The following is a 19,365-nucleotide window of genomic DNA, read 5'->3' as shown; positions in this document are numbered from 1 at the left end:
TGTGTGTATAATGTGTGTGTGTGTAATGTGTGTGTGTGTTTGTTGCAGACTCCCAGGTCTATTGCAGTATGTGCAGCAGCCTCTTACAGTGGGACTGAAGGACAAGGCAGCGTGTGTTCGCAGAGTGGCTGTACTGGGCTGGGCCAAGATACACACATTACAACCTAACACTGAGATGGGTAGGTAAACACACACACACACATTACAAACACACACACATTATACACACATTACACACACACACACACATTACAAACACACACACATTACACACACACACATTACAAACATGTTACACACACACACACATTATACACACATTACACACACACACACATTATACACACATTACACACACACACACATTATACACACATTACACACACACACACATTATACACACATTACAAACACACACACATTATACACACATTACACACACACACACACATTACAAACACACACACACACACATTATACACACATTACACACATTATACACACATTACAAACACACACACATTATACACACATTACAACCTAACACTGAGATGGGTAGGTAAACACACACACACACATTACAAACACACACACATTATACACACATTACACACACACACACACACACATTATACACACATTACACACATTACACACACACACACATTATACACACATTACACACACACACACACACACATTACACACACACACACATTATACACACATTACACACACACACACATTATACACACATTACAAACACACACACATTATACACACATTACACACACACACACACACACATTATACACACATTACACACATTACACACACACACACATTATACACACATTACACACACACACACACACATTACACACACACACACATTATACACACATTATACACACATTACACACATTACACACACACACACATTATACACACATTACACACACACACACACACACATTACACACACACACACATTATACACACATTACACACACACACACATTATACACACATTACAAACACACACACATTATACACACATTACACACACACACACATTATACACACATTACACACACACACACATTATACACACATTACACACACACACACATTATACACACATTACACACACACACACATTATACACACATTACAAACACACACACATTATACACACATTACACACACACACACATTATACACACATTACACACACACACACATTATACACACATTACAAACACACACACATTATACACACATTACACACACACACACATTATACACACATTACACACACACACACATTATACACACATTACAAACACACACACATTATACACACATTACACACACACACACATTATACACACATTACACACACACACACATTATACACACATTACACACACACACACATTATACACACATTACACACACACGTTACAGACACATTACACACATATTCTTACACACACGTTCTTAAGATGGCGCCGTCAGACGTGGCAGCTCTGCTTCTAGCTCCAAAGCAACTTTGCAGTATTTTGTTTTTTTGTGTGTTAGTTCTTACATTATTAGCCCAGAACGTTTTTTGTGTTATTAAATATAGCCAGAAATAACATTTGGATATCAGAGCGACGGTAACTCACCAGCATTACGACCAGGAATACGACTTTCCCGAATTGGATCCTTTGTTCGTACGCCCCAGGGCAATTTAACTTATCCCAAAGACTGCTCCAAGACGCCGGCGGAGAAGAGGTATTCGGAGTGGACTTCTAGTCCGACTCAGGAGGAGTGCACACCATCCACCGCTTCCGAGTATATTACTCGCTAATGTTCAGTCTCTGGACAATAAAGTAGACGATCTCAGGGCGAGGATCTCCTTCCAGAGAGACATCAGGGATTGTAACATACTCTGTTTCACGGAATCATGGCTCTCTCCGGATATACTGTCCCCGTCCATACAGCCAGCTGGGTTCTCAGTACATCGCGCAGACCGCAATAAAGAACTCTCCGGGAAGAAGAAAGGTGAGGGTGTATGTTTCATGACTAACTACTCATGGTGTGATTGTGGTAACGTACAGGAACAGAAGTCCTTCTGTTCACCCGAACTAGAATACCTCACAATCAAATGCAGACCGTATTATCTCCCAAGAGAATTCTCTTCGGTTATAGTCACAGCCGTGTATATTCCCCCTCAAGCCGATACCACGACGGCCCTCAAAGAACTTCACTGGCCTTTATGCAAACTGGAAACCACATGTATTGTAGCTGGGGATTTTAACAAAACAAATCTGAGGAAAACACTTCCGAAGTTCTATCAACACATTGACTGTAGTCCTCGCGCTGGAAAAACACTTGATCACTGCTACTCCAACTTCCGGGATGCCTACAAGTCCCTCCCCCGCCCTCCCTTCAGCAAATCAGATCACGACTCCATTTTGCTCCTCCCTTCCTATAGGCAGAAACTTCAAGATTGTTTTGATCACGCGGACTGGGATATGTTCCTGGGAGCCTCTGAGAATAACATTGATGTTTACACGGACACGGTGACTGAGTTCATCAGGAAGTGTATAGGAGATGTTGTTCCCACGGTGACTATTAAAACCTACCCAAACCAGAAACCGTGGATAGATGGCAGCATTCTCACGAAACTGAAAGCACGAACCACCGCATTTAACCACGGCAAGGTGACTGGGAATATGGCAGAATACAAACAGTGTAGTTATTATACAGTAGTAGGCCTGATTACCAAAAATAACGAGACAGCCTACAGGGAGGAGGTGAGGGCCCTGGCGGAGTGGTGCCAGGAAAATAACCTCTCACTCAATGTCAACAAAACAAAGGAGCTGATCGTGGACTTCAGGAAACAGCAGAGAGAGCATGCCCCCATCTACATCGACGGGACCGCAGTGGAGAAGGTGGAAAGCTTCAAGTTCCTCGGCGTACACATCCCTGACAATCTGAAATGGTCCACCCACACAGACAGTGTGGTGAAGAAGGTGCAACAGAGCCTCTTCAACCTCAGGAGGCTGAAGACATTTGGCTTTGCACCTAAAACCCTCACAAACTTTTACAGATGCACAATTGAGAGCATCCTGTCGGGCTGTATCACCGCCTGGTACGGCAACTGCACCACCAGCAACCGCAGGGCTCTCCAGAGGGTGGTGCGGTCTGTCCAACGCATCACCGGGGGCACACTGCCTGCCCTCCAGGACACCTACAGCACCCGATGTCACAGGAAGGCCAAAAAGATCATCAAGGACATCAACCACCTGAACCACGGCCTGTTCACCCCGCTATCATCCAGAAGGCGAGGTCAGTACAGGTGCATCAAAGCTGGGACCGAGAGACTGAAAAAGAGCTTCTATCTCAAGGCCATCAGACTGTTAAATAGCCATCACTAGCCGGCTACCACCCGGTTACTCAACCCTGCACCTTAGAGGCTGCTGCCCTATGGACATAGACATGGAATCACTGGTCACTTTAATAACGTTTTTCATACTGCTTTACTCATTTCATATGTATATACAGTCAATGCCACTCCGACATTGCTCGTCCTAATATTTATATATTTCTTAATTCCATTCTTTTACTTTAGATTTGTTTGAATTGTTAGATACTACTGCACTGTTGGAGCTAGGAACACAAGCATTTCGCTATACCGCAATAACATCTGCTAAATATGTGTATGTGACCAATAACATTTGATTTGATACACTCACTACATACACACACACACAGACATACATAGGTACACACACACCTCACACACACACATCCAAGACATGCTGTAAGTGCCCCTCCTGTGTTCCAGATGTGGCTGTAAGTGCCCCTCCTGTGTTCCAGATGTGGCTGTAGTTAATGAGTTGTACGGGATGCTAAGGGACCCGGACCCGGTCGTCATGGTGAACTGTCTCCGGGCGCTAGAGGAGATTCTACAGGAAGAAGGGGGCGTGGCTATCAACAAACCCATTGCTCACCACCTCCTCAACAGGTTGTGTGTGTCTCTGTGTAGTCTCGCTCTTTTAAAAAGACTCAGAATCAGTCTGTGTGTGTCTCTTTCTCTGTGTCTCTCTCTCTCTGTGTGTCTCTCTCTCTGTCTCTCTCTCTCTGTCTCTCTGTCTCTTTCTCGCTCTCCCTCTGTGTCTCTCTCTCTTTGTGTCTCTCTCTGTGTGTCTCTCTCTGTGTTTCTCTGTGTCTCTCTCTCTGTGTCTCTCTCTCTCTCTCTCTCTCTCTCTCTCTCTCTCTCTCTCTCTCTCTCTCTCTCTCTGTGTCTCTCTCTCTTTGTGTCTCTCTCTCTGTGTCTCTCTCTCTCTCTCTCTCTCTCTCTCTCTCTCTCTCTCTCTCTCTGTGTCTCTCTCTCTCTGTGTCTCTCTCTCTGTGTCTCTCTCTCTTTGTGTCTCTCTCTCTGTGTCTCTCTCTCTTTGTGTCTCTCTCTGTGTTTCTCTCTCTCTCTCTGTGTGTCTCTCTCTCTCTCTCTCTCTCTCTCTCTCTGTCTCAAATTCAAGCTGCTTTATTGGCATGAAAAACATTGTGTCAATATTGCCAAAGCAACAATGTATACCAATATACATTGTAATAAAATAATAAAGAATAACAAATAATAATATAAAATGGTATTAAATAATAATAATACAAAATAATGTTAAAAACAAAAAAAACAAAATGGTAACAGTCTCTCTCTGTCTCGCTCTGTCTGTCTCTGTCTCTGTGTGTCTCTCTCTGTGTGTCTGTCTCTGTCTCTGTGTGTCTCTCTCTGTGTGTCTCGCTCTGTCTGTCTCTGTCTCTGTGTGTCTCTCTCTGTGTGTGTCTCTCTGTCTGTGTCTCTCTCTGTCTGTCTCTCTCTCTGTCTGTCTCTCTCTCTCTGTCTCGCTCTGTCTCTGTGTGTCTCTCTCTGTGTGTCTCTCTCTGTGTGTCTCTCTCTGTCTGTCTCTGTGTGTCTCTCTCTGTCTGTCTCTGTGTGTCTCTCTCTGTGTGTCTCGCTCTGTCTCGCTCTCTCTCTCTCTCTCTCTGTCTCTGTGTGTCTCACTCTGTCTCTGTGTGTCTCTCTCTGTCTCTGTGTGTCTCTCTCTGTCTCTGTGTGTCTCTCTCTGTCTCTGTGTGTCTCTCTGTCTCTGTGTGTCTCTCTCTGTCTCTGTGTGTCTCTCTCTGTCTCTCTGTCTCTGTGTGTCTCTCTCTGTCTCTGTGTGTCTCTCTCTGTCTCTGTGTGTCTCTCTCTGTCACTCTGTCTCTGTGTGTCTCTCTCTGTCTCTGTGTGTCTCTCTCTGTCTCTCTGTCTCTGTGTGTCTCTCTCTGTCTCTGTGTGTCTCTCTCTGTCTCTGTGTGTCTCTCTCTGTCTCTGTGTTACAGACTGAAGCAATGTGATGTGTGGGGCCAGTCTGAGGTGCTAGCGGTGCTCCAGCGGTATCGGCCTCGCAGCGAAGATGAGCTGTTCGACATATTATCTCTGTTAGACCACGCCCTTCTCTCTCACCACGCCCCCGTCATGGCTGCCACACTCCGCCTCTTCCTGTCCCTGTGTTCCACGCTGCCCGCTGTGTGTATGTCGGCACTTGAGAGAGCACGGGGCCCCCTCCTGGCTGCCGCAGGCAGCGCCTCCCGGGAACTACGCTACGCAGCGCTATGTCACATCCAGGTGTGTTCTATGTCACATCCAGGTGTGTTCTATGTCATATTCTATTAGGTGGTGGGCCGTAGCAAGTTATCTGCCTTAGTTTTCCCTGTCGAGAGAGGAGCTGGTTTTTACATATATACAGACAACTTGAGCGTGCATAACTATTTACCCCACCTTTTGTAGCAATTACAGCTGCAAGTCTCTTGGAGTATGTCTCTATAAGCTTGGCACATCTAGAGCCACTGGGATTTGTGCCCATTCTTCAAGGCAAAACTGCTCCAGCTCCTTCAAGTTGGATGTGTTCCGCTGGTGTACAGCAATCTTTAAGTCATACCACAGATTCCCAATTGGATTGAGGTCTGGGCTTTGACTAGGCCATTCCAAGACATTTCAATGTTTCCCCTTAAACCACTCGAGTGTTGCTTTAGCAGTATGCTTAGGGTCATTGTCCTGCTGGAAGGTGAACCTCTGTCCCAGTCTCAAATCTCTGGAAGACTGAAACAGGTTTCCCTCAAGAATTTCCCTGTATTTAGCTCCATCCATAATTCCTTCAATTCTGACCAGTTTCCCAGTCCCTGCCAATGAAAAACATCCCCACAGCATGATGCTGCCACCACCATGCTTCACAGTGGGGATGGTGTTCTCGGGGTGATGAGAGGTGTTGGGTTTGCGCCAGACATAGTGTTTTGCTTGATGGCCAAAAAGCTCAATTTTAGTCTCATATGACCAGAGTACCTTCTTCCATATGTTTGGGGTGTGTCCCACAAGCCTTTTGGCGAACACCAAATGTGTTTGCTTATTTTTTTCTTTAAGCAATGGCTTTTTTCTGGCCACTCTTCCGTAAAGCCCAGCTCTGTGGCTTAAAGTGGTCGTATGGACAGATACTCCAATCTCCGCTGTGGATCTTTGCAGCTCCTTCAGGGTTATCTTTGGTCTCTTTGTTTTTCCCTCTGATTAATGCCCTCCTTGCCTGGTCCGTGAGTTTTGGTGGGCGGCCCTCTCTTGGCAGGTTTGTTGTGGTGCCATATTCTTTCCATTTTTTAATAATGGATTTAATGGTGCTCCGTGGTATGTTCAAAGTTTCTGATATTTTTTTATAACCCAACCCTGATCTGTACTTCTCCACAACTTTGTCCCTGACCTGTTTGGAGAGCTCCTTGGTCTTCATGGTGCCGCTTGCTTGGTGGTGCCCCTTGCTTAGTGGTGTTGCAGACTCTGGGGCCTTTCAGAACAGGTGTTTGTACATATATATACTGAGATCATGTGACACTTAGATTGCACACAGGTTGACTTTATTTAACTAATTATGTGACTTCTGAAGGTAATTGGTTGCACCGGATCTTATTTAGGGGCTTCATAGCAAAGGGGGTGAATACATATGCACGCACCACTTTTACGTTATTGATATTTTTTTTATTTTTTGAAACAAGTTTTTTTTTTTTTTTTCACTTCACCAATTTGGACTATTTTGTTTATGTCCATTACATGAAATCCAAATAAAAATCCATTTAAATTACAGGTTGTAATGCAACAAAATAGGAAAACGCCAAGGGGGCTGAATACTTTTGCAAGGCACTGTATGTATGTGTGTGTATATATATATATATATATATGTGTCAAAAGTTTGGACACCTACTCATTCAAGGGTTTTTCTTTATTTTTACTATTGTCTACATTGTAGAATAATAGTGAAGACCAAAAAAGTGTTAAACAAATCAAAATATATGTTATATTGGAGATTCTTCAAAGTAGCCACCCTTTGCCTTGATGACAGCTTTGCACACTCTTGGCATACATTACAAATGTACATTATGGAAAACATGTCTCACACTCAGTCAGAGATATTGGCTCCGTCAACCTCAGTCAGAGATATTGGCTCCGTCAACCTCAGTCAGAGATATTGGCACCGTCAACCTCAGTCAGAGATATTGGCACCGTCAACCTCAGTCAGAGATATTGGCTCCGTCAACCTCAGTCAGAGATATTGGCACCGACAACCTTTAGAAGGTCAGTAGGGAAGTTAACCATGTAAACTACCTCAATATACTAAATATACTCACATTGACTGAACACTAAATATACTCACATTGACTGAACACTAAATATACTCACATTGACTGAACACTAAATATACTCACATTGACTGAACACTAAATATACTCACATTGACTGAACACTAAATATACTCACATTGACTGAACACTAAATATACTCACATTGACTGAACACTAAATATACTCACATTGACTGAACACTAAATATACTCACATTGACTGAACACTAAATATACTCACATTGACTGAACACTAAATATACTCACATTGACTGAAGACTAAATATACTCACATTGACTGAACACTAAATATACTCACATTGACTGAACACTAAATATACTCACATTGACTGAACACTAAATATACTCACATTGACTGAACACTAAATATACTCACATTGACTGAACATTCAGTATTTGAAACTCCAAAATTCATTTCCCAACAGCTGCTATTTGAGAATTCATCTGGTTTGGAAATCAAACTCTGGGTATTTTATTGCACATCACATTGTACAACTCTACCCACATGTACATATCACCTCAATTACCTCGACTAACCGGTGCCCCCGCACATTGACTCTGTACCGGTACCCCCCTGTATATAGCCTCCCTACTGTTATTTCCCATTGACTCTGTACCGGTACCCGCTGTATATAGCCTCCCTACTGTTATTTCCCATTGACTCTGTACCGGTACCCGCTGTATATAGCCTCCCTACTGTTATTTCCCATTGACTCTGTACCGGTACCCCCTGTATATAGCCTCCCTACTGTTATTTCCCATTGACTCTGTACCGGTACCCCCTGTATATAGCCTCCCTACTGTTATTTCCCATTGACTCTGTACCGGTACCCCCCTGTATATAGCCTCCCTACTGTTATTTCCCATTGACTCTGTACCGGTACCCCCTGTATATAGCCTCCCTACTGTTATTTCCCATTGACTCTGTACCGGTACCCCCCTGTATATATAGCCTCCCTACTGTTATTTCCCATTGACTCTGTACCGGTACCCCCTGTATATAGCCTCCCTACTGTTATTTCACATTGACTCTGTCCCGGTACCCCCTGTATATAGCCTCCCTACTGTTATTTCCCATTGACTCTGCACCGGTACCCCCCTGTATATAGCCTCCCTACTGTTATTTCACATTGACTCTGTACCGGTACCCCCTGTATATAGCCTCCCTACTGTTATTTTATTTTACTGCTGCTCTTTAATTATTTGCTATTTTTATTTTTTACTTATCTATTTTTTTTACTTAACTCTTTTTTTCTCCTTAAAACTGCATTGTTGGTTAAGGGCTTGTCAGTATTTCACTGTAAGATTGTATTCGGCGCATGTGGCAAATAAAATGTGATTTGTTTTTAGAGAAGATTGTACTGCAGTATGTGCAGGTTAATATGCAGCTGTCGTCTTTAATCCTCCGTTCTAGCACACACCTTTCTATCTATACTGAACAAAAATAGAAACGCTGGTCCCATGTTTCATGAGCTGAAATAAAAGATCCCAGAAATGTTCCATATGCACAAACAGATACACTACATGGCCAAAAGTATGTGGACACCTGCTGGTCGGACATCTCATTCCAAAATCATGGGCATTAATATGGAGTTGATCCCCCCCTTTGCTGCTATAACAGCCTCCACTCTTCTGGGAAGGCTTTCCACTAGATGTTGGAACATTGCTGCTGGGACTTGCTTCCATTCAGCCACAAGAATATAATAATAATAATAATATGCCATTTAGCAGATGCTTTTATCCAAAGCGACTTACAGTCGTGCGTGCATACATCTTTTTGTGTATGGGTGGTCCCGGGGATCGAACCCACTACCTTGGCGTTACAAGCGCCGTGCTCTACCAGCTGAGCTACAGAGGACCACGAGAGCATTAGTGAGGTCGGGCACTGATGTTGGGCGATTAGGCCTGGCTCGCAGTCGGCGTTCCAATTCATCCCAAAGGTGTTAGATGGGGTTGAGGTCAGGGCTCTGTGCAAGCCAGTCAAGTTCTTCCACACCGATCTCGACAAACCACAAACCATATTGACCTCGCTTTGTGTGTTGGGGCATTGTCGTGCTGAAACAGGAAAGGGCCTTCCCCAAACAGTTGCCACAAAGTTGGAAGCACAGAATCATCTAGAATGTCATTGTATGCTGTTGCGTTAAGATTTCCCGTCACTGGAACTATGGGGCCTAGCACGAACCATGAAAAACAGCCCCAGACCATTATTCCTCCTCCACCAAACCGACGAATGGAGGCTGTTCTGAACACAATATTGGGAAGGGTGTCCTTAATGTGTTGTACACTCAGTGTACATACTGTTCCTAATGTTCATAATCAGTGTATTTAATGTTAATAATAAGTGTATGTAGTGTTAATAATCAGTGTATTTAATGTTAATAATCAGTGTATGTAATGTTAATAATCAGTGTATGTCGTGTTAATAATCAGTGTATGTCGTGTTAATAATCAGTGTATGTAGTGTTAATAATCAGTGTATGTCGTGTTAATAATCAGTGTATGTAGTGTTAATAATCAGTGTATGTAATGTTAATAATCAGTGTATGTCGTGTTAATAATCAGTGTATGTAATGTTAATAATCAGTGTATGTCGTGTTAATAATCAGTGTATGTAGTGTTAATAATCAGTGTATGTAATGTTAATAATCAGTGTATGTCGTGTTAATAATCGGTGTATGTAGTGTTAATAATCAGTGTATGTAATGTTAATAATCAGTGTATGTCGTGTTAATAATCAGTGTATGTAATGTTAATAATCAGTGTATGTCATGTTAATAATCAGTGTATGTAGTGTTAATAATCAGTGTATGTAGTGTTAATAATCAGTGTATGTAGTGTTAATAATCAGTGTATGTCGTGTTAATAATCAGTGTATGTAGTGTTAATAATCAGTGTATGTAGTGTTAATAATCAGTGTATGTAGTGTTAATAATCAGTGTATGTAGTGTTAATAATCAGTGTATGTAGTGTTAATAATCAGTGTATGTCGTGTTAATAATCAGTGTATGTAGTGTTAATAATCAGTGTATGTAGTGTTAATAATCAGTGTATGTAGTGTTAATAATCAGTGTATGTAGTGTTAATAATCAGTGTATGTAATGTTAATAATCAGTGTATTTAATGTTAATAATCAGTGTATTTAATGTTAATAATCAGTGTATGTAATGTTAATAATCAGTGTATGTAGTGTTAATAATCAGTGTATTTAATGTTAATAATCAGTGTATGTAATGTTAATAATCAGTGTATGTAATGTTAATAATCAGTGTATGTCGTGTTAATAATCAGTGTATGTAATGTTAATAATCAGTGTATGTAGTGTTAATAATCAGTGTATGTCGTGTTAATAATCAGTGTATGTAATGTTAATAATCAGTGTATGTCGTGTTAATAATCAGTGTATGTAGTGTTAATAATCAGTGTATGTAGTGTTAATAATCAGTGTATGTCGTGTTAATAATCAGTGTATGTCGTGTTAATAATCAGTGTATGTAGTGTTAATAATCAGTGTATGTAGTGTTAATAATCAGTGTATGTAGTGTTAATAATCAGTGTATGTAATGTTAATAATCAGTGTATGTAATGTTAATAATCAGTGTATTTAATGTTAATAATCAGTGTATGTAATGTTAATAATCAGTGTATGTAGTGTTAATAATCAGTGTATTTAATGTTAATAATCAGTGTATGTAATGTTAATAATCAGTGTATGTAATGTTAATAATCAGTGTATGTCGTGTTAATAATCAGTGTATGTAATGTTAATAATCAGTGTATGTAGTGTTAATAATCAGTGTATGTCGTGTTAATAATCAGTGTATGTAATGTTAATTATCAGTGTATGTAGTGTTAATAATCAGTGTATGTAGTGTTAATAATCAGTGTATGTAGTGTTAATAATTATGTCATGTTTGTGTTTTAGCTGCTGCTGCGTTCTGAGCCTGGGCTCATGGGGGAACACTATAAACGCTTCTTCTGCGGCTACGCTGAACCCCCTTACATCAAACAGAACAAGATGCAGGTAGGGCTACGCTGAACCCCCTTACATCAAACAGAACAAGATGCAGGTAGGGCTACGCTGAACCCCCTTACATCAAACCGAACAAGATGCAGGTAGGGCTACGCTGAACCCCCTTACATCAAACAGAACAAGATGCAGGTAGGGCTACGCTGAACCCCCTTACATCAAACAGAACAAGATGCAGGTAGGGCTACGCTGAACCCCCTTACATCAAACCGAACAAGATGCAGGTAGGGCTACGCTGAACCCCCTTACATCAAACAGAACAAGATGCAGGTAGGGCTACGCTGAACCCCCTTACATCAAACAGAACAAGATGCAGGTAGGGCTACGCTGAACCCCCTTACATCAAACAGAACAAGATGCAGGTAGGCTGAACCCCCTTACATCAAACAGAACAAGATGCAGGTAGGGCTACGCTGAACCCCTTTACATCAAACAGAACAAGATGCAGGTAGGGCTACGCTGAACCCCCTTACATCAAACAGAACAAGATGCAGGTAGGGCTACGCTGAACCCCTTTACATCAAACAGAACAAGATGCAGGTAGGGCTACGCTGAACCCCTTTACATCAAACAGAACAAGATGCAGGTAGGGCTACGCTGAACCCCCTTACATCAAACAGAACAAGATGCAGGTAGGGCTACGCTGAACCCCCTTACATCAAACAGAACAAGATGCAGGTAGGGCTACGCTGAACCCCCTTACATCAAACAGAACAAGATGCAGGTAGGGCTACGCTGAACCCCCTTACATCAAACAGAACAAGATACAGGTAGGGCTACGCTGAACCCCCTTACATCAAACAGAGTGTGTGTGCTAATATTAAAATGACAATAATCAATAAGGTAAGGAAGTGAATGATTACATGTATTGCTGATTTAATTGGTGTGGTTGTTTTCCCTACTAAACAGTTGAATGTACTGATTGGATGTGGATAAGAGCATCTGCTAAATGTAACTTTTACTATAATGTAAATGTAGCTATTTATATGTTGGTTGGATTGATGAATGATGAGTTAACTGTGTCTAGGGTGATTGATTGATTGTAAGGTGCTGGTTGAGTTGGTGAATGATGAGTTAACTGTGTCTAGGGTGATTGATTGATTTCAAGCTGCTGGTTGAGTTAACTGTGTCTAGGGTGATTGATTGATTTGAAGGTGCTGGTTGAGTTGGTGAATGATGAGAACGTGGCGATGGTTCTGGACGAGCTGAGAGGATACTGTACTGACGTCAACACGGAGACCTCACAGACTGCTATCAACGCTATAGGTACACACACACACACAGACCACAGTACTGACGTCAACACGGAGACCTCACAGACTGCTATCAACGCTATAGGTACACACACACACACAGACCACAGTACTGACGTCAACACGGAGACCTCACAGACTGCTATCAACGCTATAGGTACACACACACACACAGACCACAGTACTGACGTCAACACGGAGACCTCACAGACTGCTATCAACGCTATAGGTACACACACACACACACCACTGTACTGACGTCAACACGGAGACCTCACAGACTGCTATCAACGCTATAGGTACACACACACACACAGACCACAGTACTGACGTCAACACGGAGACCTCACAGACTGCTATCAACGCTATAGGTACACACACACAGACCACAGTACTGACGTCAACACGGAGACCTCACAGACTGCTATCAACGCTATAGGTACACACACACAGACCACAGTACTGACGTCAACACGGAGACCTCACAGACTGCTATCAACGCTATAGGTACACACACACACACCACAGTACTGACGTCAACACGGAGACCTCACAGACTGCTATCAACGCTATAGGTACACACACACACACCACAGGGGGTTGGTGGCACCTTAATTGGGGAGGAGGGGCTCATGGTAATGGCTCTCTCTCTGCAGGTGGTATTGGGGAGGAGGGGCTCATGGTAATGGCTCTCTCTCTGCAGGTGGTATTGGGGAGGAGGGGCTCATGGTAATGGCTCTCTCTCTGCAGGTGGTATTGGGGAGGAGGGGCTCATGGTAATGGCTCTCTCTCTCTGCAGGTGGTATTGGGGAGGAGGGGCTCATGGTAATGGCTCTCTCTCTCTGCAGGTGGTATTGGGAGGAGCTACAGTGACAGGTGCCTGGCCATCCTCACTGGACTGCTGGGACTGAAGCAAGAACACATCACCTCTGGTACGTTTACATGTTAGTCATTTAGCAGACGCTCTTATCCAGAGCCACTTACAGGAGCAATTAGGGTTAAGTGCCTTGCTCAAGGGCACATCGACAGATTTTTCACCTAGTCGGCTCAGGGATTACAAGCAGCAACCTTTCGGTTACTGGCACAACGCTCTTAACCACTAAACTACCTGCTTAGTGGTACACACACACACACACACACACACACACACACACACACACTATACAGTCGTGGTCAAAAGTTTTGAGAATGACACAAGTATTGGTCTTCACAAAGTTTGCTGCTTCAGTGTTATGAGATATTTTTGTCAGATGTTACTATGGTATACTGAAGTATAATTACAAGCATTCCATAAGTGTCGAAGGCTTTTATTGACAATTACATTAAGTTTATGCAAAGAGTGAATATTTGCAGTGTTGACCCTTCTTTTTCAAGACCTCTGCAATCCGCCCTGGCATGCTGTCAATTAACTTCTGGGCCACATCCTGACTGATGGCAGCCCATTCTTGCATAATCAATGCTTGGAGTTTGTCAGAATTTGTGGGTTTTTGGTTGTCCACCCGCCTCTTGAGGATCGACCACAAGTTCTCAATGGGATGAAGGTCTGGGGAGTTTCCTGGCCATGGACCCAAAATGTCGATGTTTTGTTCCCCGAGCCACTTAGTTATCACTTTTGCCTTATGGCAAAGTGCTCCATCATGCTGGAAAAGGCATTGTTCGTCACCAAACTGTTCTTGGATGGTTGGGAGAAGTTGCTCTCGGAGGATGTGTTGGTACCATTCTCTATTCATGGCTGTGTTCTTAGGCAAAATTGTGAGTGAGCCCACTCCCTTGGCTGAGAAGCAACCCAACACATGAATGGTCTCAGGATGCTTTACTGTTGGCATGACACAGGACTGATGGTAGCGCTCACCTTGTCGTCTCCAGACAAGCTTTTTTCCGGATGCCCCAAACAATCAGAAAGGAGATTCATCAGATAAAATGACTTTACCCCAGTCCTCAGCAGTCCAATCCCTGTACCTTTTGCAGAATATCAGTCTGTCCCTGATGTTTTTCCTGGAGAGAAGTGGCTTCCTCGTTGCCCTTCTTGACACCAGGCCATCCTCCAAAAGTCTTTGCCTCACTGTGCGTGCAGATGCACTCACACCTGCCTGCTGCCGTTCCTGAGCAAGCTCTGCACTGGTGGTGCCCCGATCCCGCAGCTGAATCAACTTTAGGAGACAGTCCTGGCGCTTGCTGGACTTTCTTGGGCGCCCTGAAGCCTTCTTCACAACAATTGAACCTCTCTCCTTGAAGTTCTTGATGATCCGATAAATGGTTGATTTAGGTGCAATCTTACTAGTCCCGTGTAGCTCATTTGGTAGAGCATGGCGTTTGCAACGCCAGGGTTGTGGGTTCGATTCCCACGGGGTCCAGTATGAAAATCTATGCACTCACTTAACTGTAAGTCGCTCTGGATAAGCGCGTCTGTTAAATGACTAAAATGTTAAAAATGTTACTAGCAGCAATATCCTTGCCTGTGAAGCCCTTTTTGTGCAAAGCAATGATGACGGCACGTGTTTCCTTGCAGGTAACCATGGTTAACAGAGGAAGAACAATGATTTCAAGCACCACCCTCCTTTTAAAGCTTCCAGTCTGTTATTCTAACTCAATCAGCATGACAGAGTGATCTCCAGCCTTGTCCTCGTCAACACTCTCACATGTGTTTACGAGAGAATCACTGACATAATGGCAGCTGGTCCTTTTGTGGCAGGGCTGAAATGCAGTGGACATTTTTTCTTGGGATTAAGTTCATTTTCATGGCAAAGAGGGACTTTGCAATTAATTGCAATTCATCTGATCACTCTTCATGACATTCTGGAGTATATGCAAATTACCATCATCAAAACTGAGGCAGCAGACTTTGTGAAAATTAGTATTTGTGTCATTCTCAAAACGTTTGACCACGACTGTACAAACAAACATTCACACACACACACACACACACTATACAAACATTCACACACACACACACACACACACACACTGTACAAACAAACATTCACACACACACACACACAAGCCACAAATGAACTGTTCTGTACATTAATTTACTTTGAAAGGGTGTCAAGTAATCCCATAAGGGATGGGTCGCAAAGGGCCAATTGACACAAAAATAAAATGTAATTCATCCATTTATTCATGTATCTATTAATTGAGTAATTCTCTCCAGCGGTGCTCCAGACACTAAGGGACTTAGTGTGGGTGTGTCCTCAGTGTGGAGACGCAGTGTGTTCAGCTCTGGAAGGATGGGACGACAAGCTGCAGGACAGTCAGGTAGGTGTCTGTCTGCCTGTCCTCTCTGTCCTGTCTGTCCTGTCTGCCTGCCTGTCCTGTCTGCCTGTCTGTCCTGCCTGTCCTGTCTGTCTGCCTGTCCTCTCTGCCCTTCTGCCTGCCTGTCCTGTCTGCCTGTCTGTGTGTGTCTCTGCCCTTCTGTCTGTCTGTCCTGTCTGCCTGTCTGTCCTGTCTGCCTGCCTGTCCTGTCTGCCTGTCTGTGTGTGTCTCTGTCTGTGTGTTAGGGTCGTGGGGCCTTGCTGTGGCTGCTTGGTGTATGGGGACAGGGTGGGTTAGGCTTAGGGGGAGTTGTAATGTATTGTGTCTGTGTGTTTTAGGGTCGTGTGGCCTTGCTGTGGCTGCTAGGTGTCTACGGCGACAGAGTGAGTGGCGCCCCCTATCTGCTGGAGGACTGTATAGACGGCGTGAGGAGTGAGGTGTCAGCGGAGGTCAAGACAGAGCTGCTCACTGCAACACTACGACTGTTCCTATCCAGACCTGCTGAGACACAGGACATGATGGGGCGACTGTTGGCCTACTGTATAGGTACAGATCCACACTAGGGCTGGTCTACTGCATAGGTACAGATCCACACTAGGGCTGGTCTACTGCATAGGTACAGATCCACACTAGGGCTGGTCTACTGCATAGGTACAGATCCACACTAGGGCTGGTCTACTGCATAGGTACAGATCCACACTAGGGCTGGTCTACTGCATAGGTACAGATCCACACTAGGGCTGGTCTACTGCATAGGTACAGATCCACACTAGGGCTGGTCTACTGCATAGGTACAGATCCACACTAGGGCTGGCCTACTGCATAGGTACAGATCCACACTAGGGCTGGCCTACTGCATAGGTACAGATCCACACTAGGGCTGGTCTACTGCATAGGTACAGATCCACACTAGGGCTGGTCTACTGCATAGGTACAGATCCACACTAGGGCTGGTCTACTGCATAGGTACAGATCCACACTAGGGCTGGTCTACTGCATAGGTACAGATCCACACTAGGGCTGGTCTACTGCATAGGTACAGATCCACACTAGGGCTGGTCTACTGCATAGGTACAGATCCACACTAGGGCTGGCCTACTGCATAGGTACAGATCCACACTAGGGCTGGTCTACTGCATAGGTACAGATCCACACTAGGGCTGGTCTACTGCATAGGTACAGATCCACACTAGGGCTGGTCTACTGCATAGGTACAGATCCACACTAGGGCTGGTCTACTGCATAGGTACAGATCCACACTAGGGCTGGTCTACTGCATAGGTACAGATCCACACTAGGGCTGGCCTACTGCATAGGTACAGATCCACACTAGGGCTGGCCTACTGCATAGGTACAGATCCACACTAGGGCTGGCCTACTGCATAGGTAGAGATCCACACTAGGGCTGGTCTACTGCATAGGTACAGATCCACACTAGGGCTGGTCTACTGCATAGGTACAGATCCACACTAGGGCTGGTCTACTGCATAGGTACAGATCCACACTAGGGCTGGTCTACTGCATAGGTACAGATCCACACTAGGGCTGGCCTACTGCATAGGTACAGATCCACACTAGGGCTGGTCTACTGCATAGGTACAGATCCACACTAGGGCTGGTCTACTGCATAGGTACAGATCCACACTAGGGCTGGCCTACTGCATAGGTACAGATCCACACTAGGGCTGGCCTACTGCATAGGTACGAGATCCACACTAGGGCTGGTCTACTGCATAGCTACAGATCCACACTAGGGCTGGTCTACTGCATAGGTACAGATCCACACTAGGGCTGGTCTACTGCATAGGTACAGATCCACACTAGGGCTGGTCTACTGCATAGGTACAGATCCACACTAGGGCTGGTCTACTGCATAGGTACAGATCCACACTAGGGCTGGTCTACTGCATAGGTAGAGATCCACACTAGGGCTGGTCTACTGCATAGGTACAGATCCACACTAGGGCTGGTCTACTGCATAGGTAGAGATCCACACTAGGGCTGGTCTACTGCATAGGTACAGATCCACACTAGGGCTGGTCTACTGCATAGGTACAGATCCACACTAGGGCTGGCCTACTGCATAGGTACAGATCCACACTAGGGCTGGTCTACTGCATAGGTACAGATCCACACTAGGGCTGGCCTACTGCATAGGTACAGATCCACACTAGGGCTGGTCTACTGCATAGGTACAGATCCACACTAGGGCTGGTCTACTGCATAGGTACAGATCCACACTAGGGCTGGTCTACTGCATAGGTACAGATCCACACTAGGGCTGGCCTACTGCATAGGTACAGATCCACACTAGGGCTGGCCTACTGCATAGGTACAGATCCACACTAGGGCTGGCCTACTGCATAGGTACAGATCCACACTAGGGCTGGTCTACTGCATAGGTACAGATCCACACTAGGGCTGGTCTACTGCATAGGTACAGATCCACACTAGGGCTGGCCTACTGCATAGGTACAGATCCACACTAGGGCTGATCTACTGCATAGGTACAGATCCACACTAGGGCTGGCCTACTGCATAGGTACAGATCCACACTAGGGCTTGTCTACTGCATAGGTACAGATCCACACTAGGCTGGCCTACTGCATAGGTACAGATCCACACTAGGGCTGGTCTACTGCATAGGTACAGATCCACACTAGGGCTGGTCTACTGCATAGGTACAGATCCACACTAGGGCTGGCCTACTGCATAGGTACAGATCCACACTAGGGCTGGTCTACTGCATAGGTACAGATCCACACTAGGGCTGGCCTACTGCATAGGTACAGATCCACACTAGGGCTGGTCTACTGCATAGGTACAGATCCACACTAGGGCTGGTCTACTGCATAGGTACAGATCCACACTAGGGCTGGTCTACTGCATAGGTACAGATCCACACTAGGGCTGGTCTACTGCATAGGTACAGATCCACACTAGGGCTGGTCTACTGCATAGGTACAGATCCACACTAGGGCTGGTCTACTGCATAGGTAGAGATCCACACTAGGGCTGGTCTACTGCATAGGTACAGATCCACACTAGGGCTGGTCTACTGCAAAGGTACAGATCCACACTAGGGCTGGTCTACTGCATAGGTACAGATCCACACTAGGGC

The 19,365-nt window shown here is 44.5% G+C and overlaps 1 protein-coding gene across 3 annotated transcripts in view; it reads left to right on the top strand.

Moving 5' to 3' along the window:
• The window catches only part of LOC311114593 (AP-4 complex subunit beta-1-like), a 35,171-nt gene that overhangs the window by 5,122 nt on the left and 10,684 nt on the right, over positions 1-19,365 (top strand). For 2 of the 3 annotated variants that reach the window (XM_084189834.1, XM_084189833.1), the window contains exons 5-12: positions 49-179; positions 3,871-4,018; positions 5,374-5,659; positions 11,635-11,733; positions 12,894-13,005; positions 13,841-13,924; positions 16,144-16,247; positions 16,583-16,790. In XM_084189834.1, coding sequence (XP_084045960.1) covers positions 49-179; positions 3,871-4,018; positions 5,374-5,659; positions 11,635-11,733; positions 12,894-13,005; positions 13,841-13,924; positions 16,144-16,247; positions 16,583-16,790 — 1,172 coding nt within the window. Of the gene's footprint in view, positions 1-48; positions 180-531; positions 556-3,870; positions 4,019-5,373; positions 5,660-11,634; positions 11,734-12,893; positions 13,006-13,840; positions 13,925-16,143; positions 16,248-16,582; positions 16,791-19,365 lie in introns of those variants that run through there. The other variant, XM_084189835.1, reaches the window with a different exon arrangement.

Source organism: Coregonus lavaretus (assembly GCF_964263955.1).
Source record: "Coregonus lavaretus genome assembly, contig: HAP1_SCAFFOLD_693, whole genome shotgun sequence".
Taxonomy (NCBI): Eukaryota; Metazoa; Chordata; class Actinopteri; order Salmoniformes; family Salmonidae; genus Coregonus; species Coregonus lavaretus.
The sequence above is the reverse complement of the archived record's forward strand: the minus strand, read 5'-3'. Positions and strand labels throughout refer to the sequence as shown.